General features: G+C 33.9%; 1 protein-coding gene across 1 annotated transcript in view; it reads right to left on the minus strand.

The window, feature by feature from the left end:
* Nucleotides 1-968: 968 nt before the first annotated feature.
* Nucleotides 969-12,486, minus strand: part of CLDN18 (claudin 18) — a 35,151-nt gene continuing 23,633 nt past the window's right edge. The window contains exons 3-5 of the mRNA XM_044666683.1: nt 4,569-4,686; nt 2,435-2,545; nt 969-1,411 (exon numbers count right to left, since the gene is read on the minus strand). Coding sequence (XP_044522618.1) covers nt 1,264-1,411; nt 2,435-2,545; nt 4,569-4,686 — 377 coding nt within the window. The 3' untranslated portion in view covers nt 969-1,263. The remainder of the gene's footprint in view (nt 1,412-2,434; nt 2,546-4,568; nt 4,687-12,486) is intronic.

Raw genomic sequence — 12,486 nt, forward strand, 5'->3', positions numbered from 1 at the left:
AATAACAATGCTGAGCATGGTGCCTGAAAGTGCTTTGGTTTTGATTTGATGCAATCTGGTTGTGTCTATAGGAACATAAAGGTTAATTTCAGGCAAACAATTTGGAGAACAGCTGTTTTTCAAATATACACAGGAAACATTATAGCCAATGACCCAAAACGCTCATGAAATTTCCTTTTGTACCTAGTACTATGATGACTTGTTTTATTTTAAATTGACATAGTGTCATATTAAATAATTCCTATGAAGTAAGCACAATATAAGTAGGTGAGATTGAAGGGTGAGAGTTTATCAGAATTTGTGAGTTTACTGGATTAAAAAGCAAATGAGATTCAATAAAGCACAAAACTAATATAATGAACCCAAATATTTCATTATATTTCTTCCTTTTAATTGTATGGTGGCTAGTCTGTCTTAAAAAAGATATATTATTTTTATAATTTGACACTTAGGCTAACTTACATGGAAAAAAAATTCAATGCATGGGATCCCTCACCTCTGTCTCCTGAGAGCACAATCCAAAACTCCTTATTTTCATATTCTCCTAGAAAATGGAATTATCAGAGCTCTTCTGTGAAATTCTTAGATATTTTCCTGAGTTGAAGTGCTAGAATAAAAAAGCTAGCAGAAGAGGTGATCGAAGTTTCTCAAATTGTGAAATCATTTTTATTTAGGAATATATATCCTTATGAAACAAAAAATGACTTTGAAAACTTCAGTGCAAGAAGATTTAGTTGAAGAAAGAGTAGAAAGAAGTTCAAATTCCTTGCCCTTCTTACTAAACTCCTTATTTTTTGTTTAGCCATAGCCAAACACTAAAGGCTTTTGAATGGAGAGAAAGTAGCAGGAAATACTATTTTTTGATAGATAAAAAACTATTCCTTTTACTTAAAAGTGAGGTATTAGTCATTGACTTAGTGGGAAAAGTATGCTGATACACCAAATGTTTTGGAAAGGATCTAATTCCCCCCCCCCCAACTAAATAATAGAAAAAAACTCTCCTATTAAAAAAGAAACAGAATGCAAATATAATAACTGTTGCCAATATTCTTAATAACTTTTATACAAAGTATACTGTAATGGAATAAAGAACCATGTAATATATCTTAGGCTATATTGCATGACAACCAGTAGATGAAATTAATGACTTCCTAATATTCAACCAACTAAATCCAGCCAAAAGAAATAAGGAAGTCTCTGTATAATTTCCTTAGTACCCATGTGATGTGATTTTTCTTCTTCCACACATCGTATAATGGATCCTTAGACATAGTCATATTTGGAAGGATGTGATTGTGCCTCATCCTCATTTTTGGTTTTCATTTTGGAATCATAGATAGTGCTAGTTTTGTAGCCTCCTGTTCTGTAAGCAACATTGTGACCTGAGGCATTATAGGACACAGCCTTGTAACTGAAAAAAAAAATAAAAAAGAAAATAGCATGTCAACATAGTGCATTGGAGAGAGTATTGCACTGAGATTCAGAGAATGGACCCAGTTCTGCTGTTTACTACCTGTGTGATTTAGCTAAATCACTTTACCTATGCATATGATAGACATTTAATAAATGCTATATAGATTTAATTCTAGCCTAGTCCCCAGTTTCATGCAGGAGTACTATTCCTCCCTCCACAAACAAGATTGATTAGTGTTTTTCATTGTTAAATATAAAAAAAGAAGACAATTCTATGTCATTCTTGAATAGTTTTTACTTAAATAGTGTTCTTTCATTTTGTTATTTTGTAAAACCTTCAAAAGACTTATTGTTTCATTGGTATTTGCTCAACCAATATAAGGTGCAACTTTTTTCCACTTTAGGAGGTGGTTTCATGATTTGCTATAGCAAAAAACAAAACAAAAACAAAAACCTTAAAATGAAAACATCCCAACATCTGCCAATTATCTAGCAATGAGCTTTTCAGAATTTCATTAGTTTGGTTTTTGTACAGCAGACACATGATCCATTGTTGGACTCATACTTGATGCCATGAAGGTAGCAGGGCAGCATGGAAAGAGTGTGGGATTTTGAGTCAGAGGACCTAGGTTCTGAGCCTTGTTCTGCCTCTTACTACTACATGGGCTATGGACAAGTCATTTGACAACTCTTTACTTCAGGTCCTTTGTTACAAAAAGAAGAGAACTTTGAATGTTCCTGTGACTTTACCGACTTACCCTCAATTGAACCTTGAGCAGTTCAGAGACCCCTCTATGCAAGGAGGCATTGAAAGAGGTCTTGAATGAGGAATAAAAAGAGTAATGCTGAGGATAATGGCAGATCATATTTATCCAGTGATTTGTTATTCACTCTATTAACTTTGTATTTGTATTTCCTCTATTAAATCCAAACTAATAATTCTAGCTACAAATTATGGAAAACAGATAAAACACTTTTAAATCGTATTATAGTTAAATACATTTGTTATGTTAAGACTCACTGGGTTTCCTCAGGGGCCAGTCCACGGCAAGCAATGCACATGATAATGCCTCCAATCACATCAAGGCCTCCAGCAACCCAGCCAACAAAGAGAGCAGAACCAAAGGTGTACCTAAAAAGAAGGAATAATTAGTAATAGTAGTAGTAGTATATTTATTATATATGTGTTTTGTGACAGGCACTAGCGCTAAGTATAAATATCTCATTTAATCCTAACAACCACCCTGGGAGATGAATGCTTTCATTACTCCCATTTTAGTGTTGAGGAAATGGGTAGACAGAAGTTAAGGGACTTGCCCAGGTTCACACAGTAAATGTCTGAGATTCATTTTGAGTTCAGATCTTCCTAACCTCAAGCCCAAAATCTAATTGCCTGAAATAATGCTTGGTCAATTTAGTTCTGAAAGATGCAGTGGAAAGAGTATTGAATTTGTAATACTTGGGTTCAAATTTCTGTTCTTTTAGTGGATGACTCACTTCAGCTCTCAGGGCCTTAATTTTTCCATTTGTAAAATTAGAGAGTTGGTCTAGATTATTTTTAATGTTCTCTCCAATCCTAAATCTTATGATCTGAATTCCTACTATGTGTCATAATAAATCAACAAACATTTATTAGATGCTACCTAGTGTCAGGTGCTATGGTAGATTCTGGGGCTACAGATATGAAAGTAAGATGTTAAGTACCTTTAAGTGCCAACTAGACCAAAACTTCAACTTGTATTCCATTATAAAAAAGAATAATCAGAACAATAAAACATAGGCATATCCTTTCTATACTCATCCATTGGTTCAATCCAAATGCAGTGATAGCTAAAGCAAATTTACATGGAGTAGATAGTTCTTTAGGAATAATATTGTATAGTTATAAATATGCTAAATGACTGGCTAAACAACATGATGGCGATTTTTGGTTATATTATAAAAAAGTGTGGGCTTTTTTGGGTTTAGATCTGTGATGCCATCTGTAGTCTTAGAGAGCCAATTAGATCACCAAGATGTTAAGTGGTTTGTCTATTGTCACAGATCTAATATATGTAAAAAGTAGAACTTGAATCTGGAATTTTATGAATTTAAAGTTAGCTTACTATCCATTAATCACTACTTCCTCTTATGTGTTATAATATCTTAGATGCTATTGAGAAATTGCTTTGGTTTAAACAACTCGATAAATGGGTATATCTGCAAATGCTGGTTCTTGATACACTGTTTAAACATTGTAGAATGAGAAATTCTTAATCTCTCAAACAACATAAATGAGACAATTTGACAGTTTTGGTTGACTATCCCAGGAGCTTTCTGTGGTAGCTGATACTGTGTCTCCAAACCTAGACATAAACCTTTCCTCCCCATCCCCACTTGTGATCAAAAAAAGCAAAATCAGAAAAGTCTGGTAATGAGAGATCTCTATGTTCTTCTCCTTCTTCTCATAATCCATGGATGGAAATTGGAGAATCAGACACTTCTTTGAACTCTTCTAAATTGCCTTTGAGCCTCCTTCTTTGAGATGTCCCCTATTTTTGTTTCTTTTTGAAAAGTGTTTTCATTCAACTCTAATTCCCGTGTAGGAGAACTATGCTGTCTTCTATTCAGATAATGGTTGAAGTGGACATATGTAACGTTCTTCTTCCCTAGTCTCTGAGTCTCTAAACATCTTGCACCTGATAGAAAGGAATATTTGTAAAATATAGGTGCATGTGATGTATTTGTATGTATATACATAATCAGTCCATGTTTCAATTAAAACTTTTACTCATTTATAATCTGATTTTTATAGCCTTAGTTTAATTTCCTTCAGGGAGAGGAAATGCAAGTTGATGCTAATTTGTATGCTAGGGTTAATAACAATCATCCTATTGCGACCACAATAGGGTCTTGAATAAGAGCATGAGATAAATACTGTAAGCTGTCATTGTATTTCAATGGAAATGCCAGATCAGACTCAAATCATATCCCCAAATATATTTTACTGAAATGAAATTTATGAGTTCATAAATCATAGCTGATTTATGATATGAAATAGTTGCTTCTGATAAATACTTATTTAAGATTGTGACAGTCACATTATACACATCTTAAATCTGCTTCATAGAGCAGCAGTTTTAGCATCAAATGCTTTATTCCAAATTAGAGCTTACCTGGTCTGAACTGTCTGTACCATTCCACCCATTCCTGAGTACATGTTAGCTGCGGACATCCAGAAGTTAGTGACCAGCATATTTGCAAAAACAGACACTCCAGCAATAGCACAAACACCTAAAAATCCAAAACATTGTTATTACTTATCTTAACAATCTCTGAAGCATCTAATTTTCCAGTCTCTCCTCCTTATTAAGTATGGCAGAGCAATACAAAGTTCACATCCCTTACAAAAATAAAAATCTTTAATGTATTTTAGAATGAAAGAGCACAAATATTTTGCAAACTTATTTAAAATTCTAGCTTATTTCTTATAAGTTTATTTCATTAAATTTATTTCAAATGCTATCATAGCACTATAGGGAAAAAAATCAACTGGATCTGTGGTCAGACATCCGTTCAATTCCTATCTTGCTATTTACTAGTTATTTAATGTTTGTCAAGCCCAACATATTGGTTCTCAAATCGCTACTCAGAACTAGTAGACTCATCTTTTAAGGGTGACTTGGGGCATGGCCATTCTATGCCCAATCGCCAAAAAGCTCCTTTTATCAACTCAGAGCATTGTTTTACACTTGATAAAGTACGAGGTATAATTACATCTTTGTACTTAATATAACATTAACATTAACATATTAATACCTTATCTCTATTATCTGTTTCTTTTCTCTTTTGGTGTACACGTGTCAACAATGTTAATAAAATGTTCATTGAGACATCTTGCAATTGATAGACACAATTGATAGAGGGATATCTCTATCCAGCAGGGAGATAATTAATTAAAGAAGTATGTTTATCTTTTCCTGATTTGGAGTAAAAATTCTTCGATCCAAAAATATATGCTTTACTCCCTTGTTGCTAATGCCTGAGATACTGCCTTTAGAGAGAATTTTATGTGCTTTTTTTTGAGAACTTAATACTTTGACACTTTAATTGGGTTGTTTTCAATAGTATAGACAGTCCTTTCAGTGGTGATAATCTTGATCATTCTGTGCTCCCTCATCATGTGAAAATCATATATTTTTATAAATCCTCCATCGGAAATCTCTCAAAGATAAGAGAGCTCTTCTGGTGATTCTTTTAATATCTAAGAGTTACCAATTTGGCACATGAGCCATTCATCTACTCTCTTATTTTCACAATATACTTTGACTACCTCTTTTTTTCTGGTGATATCTTTGATGATGGGCTTTTTTTTTTTTTTTAGAGTAACTTCTCAGGTATGTCATTATTGATAGTGATGTGATGATAATGATAACAGCCAGTTTTTATACAGCACTTCAAAGTTTGGAATGTACTTTATCAATATTATATCATTTTCACAGCAACTCTGAGAGATGGGTGCTATTATTATCCTAGTTTCACAGTTGAGAAAAATGAGATGGACAGAAATTAGTTGTCTTGCCTAGGACACTCAGCTAGTAAATGCCCAAGGTCAGATTTAAATCCAGGTCTTTCTGCCTCAGGTCAAGCCCTTTTATACACCAAATTATACCTATAATGGTTACCTTTCCTTTCCTTTTGACGTTGATTTTTTTTCTGAGATAGTGGCATTCATTTATTTTCAGCTATGTAACATCCCCAGGATGGTGATAGAGATGGTCATTTGTGACTTTTTAGAATTATTGAAATCAATGTAATTTCCTAATTGTGATTGTGATTTAGCATGATATCTCTTTCTTATTCATTTACTTACTTGGTAAATGGCCCATATATAGATAAGGCTTGGCCAAGATAAATATATGTGTATACTGATAGATAGATATAGATTGATTCCCCGCTTACTTTTCTGTATGGACTGGGGGAAAGGAGCAAATCCCACCCATGGCAAATGCTAGTTGAATTAATTTATCTACATTTTTGTGCTCTTCTTCCTTCCAAAATAATCATTAAAAGTTACCAGGCACTTGAAATGAGCCAATTACTATTGTTGAGCACTAAATTTGGCTCCAAATTTCTTGGCAGCCAGAGCATAAAGGGAATTGGGCTCCACAGTGACTTGCATAGCATTTACCATCGACAGAAGGAAGCACATGCTTTCTTTTCCAGAACAAACTCTTTCCTGGCACTAAGCTTAAAAAGAAATTTATCATGTGGGTCTCTTCCCAAGAGCGACTAATATAGTAGATTATATCTTCAACTCTGTTTTGACAAAAGACAGAGAAATACTGCTGAAATAGATAATTCTTGTGCCAATCTTCTATAAAGGTTAAAGACATAAGGTTAAAACTTAATTCCATTTTTTTTTTTTTTTGCTGGGGTTGATTTGATTTGGTGTTCCGATGATCTAACTTAATCCAAGGAGAGAGTTTAGAGAATCTAACTGGAATGGTCATCTAATATACCCATTATTCTGTCTCTCAAATATCGGGTACTAGAGCAGTCATTTCATGTTCAAATTCTCGAACAAAAGGTATTCTATTAAGTGAAATTTACATAGCCCCATAAAGTCTGTGATGGGTAGCACATGGTAGTGGATAAAGGGCTGACCTTGGCATTAGTAAGATTTGACTTCAGGTTTTATCAGATGTTCACTGACTAGGTGACCTGAGATCAATCACTTGATCTCTCAAGATACAGACAAATCTTTAAGACTATAAATTGTAGCATAAATGTTGAACTGTGCTAGTTAAGGGAGTCTCCTATATCAAGGAATTATACTTATAGTTCCCTACCCCTACCCCTGCTAGCAAAATAGAATAAGGTTTTTAGCATGAGTCAATGGAAAGGATGGAGTGAAAGAAATAAACATTTAATTTTGTACTATGTATCTGGCACTGTGCTAGGCACTTTGTAAATATTATTTCATTTGACATATATGGTAATGGGGGGATCAGGTATTATTAATCCCATTTTACAGTTGAGAAAACTGAGGCAGACAGAAGTTAAGTGACTTGCCCAGGGTCATACAACTAGTAAGTGCTAGAGGCTGCATTTGGACTCAGATTGTCCTGCCACCAAATCAAGCCTTCCTATCTACTGTGCCACCTCCACGGAAAGAATGCTAGCTTTAGAGTTAGAGGAACTGGGTTCAAATTCCAGCGCTGCTACTATCTGTGTGACACTGGGCAAGTCATTTAATTTCCTGGACCTCATTTATTTACCTATAAAATGAGGGAGTTTTATTATTATGTTGTTTTGTTGCTGCTGTTGTTTCCCAAGACATCAAAGTATCATGCCTAGATGATCTAAAATTACTTTTCCAACTTTAAATCTCTGATCTTTTGATTTCGTTTATCCTCATAATAATCTTCTAGCACAGACAGTCTATGCTTTCATTAAAATGAAAGTTGTATGTTTTAGATGCCATGTGAGAGGTGAGCAAAATTATAGATCATAGGATTATGAGATCACAGATTTCAAGCTGAAAGAGACTTCAAAGAGCTCTTAGTCTGATTGCTAGTAAGGATTTTAACATAGGTCCAGAGATGCCAAATCAATCACTTTCCACTGTACCATGTTGTGAAAAATTTAAGAATACAATTTACGTTTTTGCCTACAGAGCAGCCCAGGCCCCTTCAGTGCAAGAGTGGTATATGCAGGCAGAGTTAATGTTTTCAGCATCACTACTGTTTTTACTCACACTGAAGTAGTCCAACTTGCTTTCTGTGTAAGAATATTTTTCATTCCTGAATTTCATAATGGGTGATAACTTTTCTCACCTCACATCTGGTATCTAATGCATATGGTTTTCATTTTAATATTTTGCTCTGGAAAAAAGTTTGAATCTTCTGACATGATCTATATAAGAACTTGGTTGAGTCTTCAGAAATCTGTGTCATAAAGCTTGGAAAGGTTGACTTCAGCCTGAGAATTTTAAAGGACACGTTCATTAACTAACCGGCTGTGTCTATAGAAGAAACTTACTCTAGATTTTGTGGGAAGTCTGTTATTGCATAAAGTTAAAGCTTAATTGGACTTATAAGGAGGAGGTAGCTACAAATGTAGCTCTAGAGAATACAAATTGACTGGTGTTATGTAAGATTGCCCATGTAATTGTATGAGGATGTCCATCAAATGCCGCAATTTTAGGTTTATTACTATTTATTACTCCTCCCCATGATGATTGGCTAAATGACTAAAACCATGTCATTAGTACAAAAGAGGATCTTTGTCTTTTGGTTTGCCATGGCAGGAGAACATATAACCAATTCACCTCATGAGAAATATGATTTTAATTCATCTTTAAGCCTTAGGGTTACAAGTCTTCATTTGAGGTAATTTTAGAATCTTTAGAGAGAAGTGGAGGTCACTGATCTGGACTTCTAATCTTCAAATTATATTCACAAATCTTCTGTGATCTATAAGTATTACCAGAAGTTTATTGAAATAAGCATTGCTAATAGTGGACCCTTGTAATTTATGTCTTCTCTATCCCTTCAAAGCTCTGCCAAACAATCCCTCAGAGACTGTGATTCCATGAAAATAAAAACAAATATAGATAGATTTAATATCTCCAAAGATCTGAAAATTTCTTCTTTTTCATCTTTATGGTTCATTTAGTAAAAAGTTTTTTTTCTTATTGTCATGAATGCCACAGAGGGAACATCTTATTCTTTTGTTTCTCCTTTTCTTTTTCTCATTTCCTTCCTTCCTTCCTTCCTTCCTTCCTTCCTTCCTTCCTTCCTTCCTTCCTTCCTTTTCCCATTTTTCCTAGCATTTCCCTTCAGTAATAAAATAAATTAAAATAAAAATAAGAGTTATTTCTGCCCAGGTCTGAATTTTCCCACCTCCAGTTAGTGGCAAAATAGTCTTGTTTCACAGAATTTTTACTAACTAAAAGTTTTTACTCCTTAAAATTTATTAACTAAAAAACAACAACAACAACAAAAACTAACCCCTTTCTCTTCCTGATAATACTCCTTCTATTGTTCTGTCTCCCTCTTCCTCAACTTCTGATCCTGCCTTCTTAATTGAAAAATCCTTCATGCTTTGATTGCAGTGGGTGGAATCATTTGATGTAAGGAATTGAAGTATTTTAATCAGTTTTTAGGGCAGTGACTTTGTTATAGGCAGAGAAATAGGACAAGGCTTGCCAACTCCACCTTAGACATCAGATGTCTTTCTAAGTTTTAAAAATTCTGAACTTTAAAACCAAATGAAAGTATTTCCACGTGTAAGGCCATAAGAGGATTGCATATGAATATGTCAATATTTTTTTAATACTTCCTTCTTATTAAAAAAAATAAAAATTCCAAATGTTACCTTCAAAACTGTTCTATTTGTATGTGCTTCCTTCTATGCTTTTATTTCTATGCATTTAAAAATATTTCAGTGGTTCTCTTTTTTATTCTTGCATCTCTGACTAAACCTTCTCTTCCCTTTTTCTTTTCCCTCTTTTCACAATCCTTTCCCCACTGAATAAAAAACTGAAAACTAAAAAAAAAAACACCTTATAACAAATAAGCATAATCAAGCAACCTGAATTACACAGTGGACATGCCCCCAAATTTATTCCCCTTTCTACATTTTGAATCCATTATTTATCTGTCAGGAGATTAATGTGTTTATCATAGGTTTTCTGAAAACATAGTTTATCATTATACTTTTCTGAGTTCTTAAGTCTTCCAAAGATATTTTTCTTTTCAATGTTGTGGTCTTTGTATAAATTGTCCTCTTGATCTTACTTCATCAGTTCAGTACATAGGAAACTCTGGAATTTGGCCCTTTTGCCATTTTTTTATGGCGCAATAATATTCTAATATATTCATATACCACAATTTGTTCTACTTCCACATAGGATGCTTTCTTGGCTGGTATTGAACTCATGCTCATGTTCAGTCTTACTCCCTGGGTAACAATTGTAATGATGGGTTTGAATTGTAGTACCACTGACTTAACAATGCTTTCTCTGATTATGAACAAGTGACATCCTTTCTGGCTCATAGTTCCTCATTTGTAAAATGAGGGTGGGGGGTGGGGTTGGACTGGATAACCTTTAGGGAACATTTTAGCTCTAAATTTATGATTTTCTTTTGGTACACTAAAGAAGAACATTAACAGGTTTTAATGAAATTATTGAAAATACTTTAAAAATAACAAAATCCTACATTTGGATATATGACAATTTTCAATAATAGAAAACTTTTGTATTTTGATATACATACATTTATTGATGTCCCCCCTCTACCTCTATACTCTTGATATTTTGAATCTCTTTTAAAGAAAACAGAGAACAAAAAAGATTGATATGTTTCTCTGAAAACCTCCTCTCTCCCACCCAAATAAAAAACAAGAGACTAATCAAAAGTTCTTATGCCTAATTTTATTAGACTCAAGTAGTTTATCTTTAGTAATTATTCTTAATTCCTATTACTGTGCTTTTGACTCTAGAATTACTGATAAGTAAGAAAGAAGGGAACTGAGTTGGATTAAGAGCTATTCACTATTTGGGAAAGGGAATCATAGTAAATTATCATTAACGTCTTGAAATAAAACTGAAGAAAGAATGTATTGAGTATACTTTAGAGAGAAAGCAGAGGCTAGCTTCATCATTGATGGATAAGTGTTAGATTGCATTAATGCTTTTCGCCTTCATTTCCAGACCCAGGCTTGTGAAAAGATGTGTCAATGATGGAGTTAGATGGCACAGTCTCATTTAGTCCTTTCTTACTTTTTTGCTCCAGCTGTCTTTGCTCAGTCTTTTGGTTCCTCTGGTTCCTCTACCCACTCTTCCCCTCTCTTTTTCTTTTTTCTCATAGTGAAGTGGGTTGGAGTGAAGGGGGTCTGTGATGGGCAGGACTGTGGAGGGCCCAGTGAGACATGAGAGAAGTGACTGGCTCCATTATATTTGTGTGAAATTCCCATTAATTTGACAAATGTATATTGAGTACTCTGCCATTAACTTGCTCTGTAACCACGAGCAAATTACTTATCTCAATGGATCTGTGTTTCCTTACCTAAATCAGAATATTGGAGAAAATGACTCCCCAGTTTTAAAATTTCAGCCTTTTAATATATTTATTTATACTTGAAGGTTCATGGGAATAGAAATTTAATGTCAAATTTGTCTACTGGCAGATCATTGTCATAAAGTAGAAGAACTAGAAAATTTTAAATTAGATATCTTGGTATTTATTCTTCTTTTCTCTGTGGTACTTTGTTAAGTGTTAGGAAACACTATGTATTTAGCTTCTAGGACTTGGCTTTAACATTTATCAGATTGTTATAGAAGCTTACACTTGAAAAGGATCTTAGAGGTGATCTAGTCCAGTGATATCAAACTCAAAAAGAAACAAAGATCACTAAACCATATACAAAGACCCCCTCAAAATATTATGGGAAATCAGAATAAGGAGAAATGAGGTTTTTTTCTAAAATGATTTGTCTCCCTGAGTAAAAAAATTGGCCTTTAACATTTACTATCTGTGTGAACCTGGGCAAGCCATTTAATCCTGTTTACCACAATTCCTCATCTATAAAATGAGCTGGAAAAGGAAATGGCAATCACTTCAGTATCTTTGTCAAGAATGCCCCAAATGGAGTCACAAAGAGTCAGACATGACTGAAACAACTAAACAATAACAAGAATGATCAGGGAAGGCTTTGTGGAAGAAGTGATATTTGAGTTATTCTTTGTATTTTGAGTAAGATTTGGATAGATGGAAATGGAAAGATGAGACACAAAGCAAAAGCTTGAAAAAAAAGTAAAACCCAGAAATGGAAAGCAGACTAGTCTAAATGCTACAAGTATGAAAATAGTAGGAGATATAGCTCAGAAAATATGATCAGTAGAGTTGTGGAGAGTCTTAAATGCTAAGGAATTCAGAGTTTGGAGTTTATCTTACAGATTATAGAGTTATTGACAGGATCAAAGCAGTTTTTGATTATGGAAATTTTTTTTGTTTGTATAATTCAGGAGGGATCATAGAAGGAGCTTGGAAACAGAACAGCTATTAAGTAAAGAAGCTACTATAA

The sequence above is a fragment of the Gracilinanus agilis genome, chromosome 3 (genome assembly GCF_016433145.1).
Source record: "Gracilinanus agilis isolate LMUSP501 chromosome 3, AgileGrace, whole genome shotgun sequence".
Taxonomy (NCBI): domain Eukaryota; kingdom Metazoa; phylum Chordata; class Mammalia; order Didelphimorphia; family Didelphidae; genus Gracilinanus; species Gracilinanus agilis.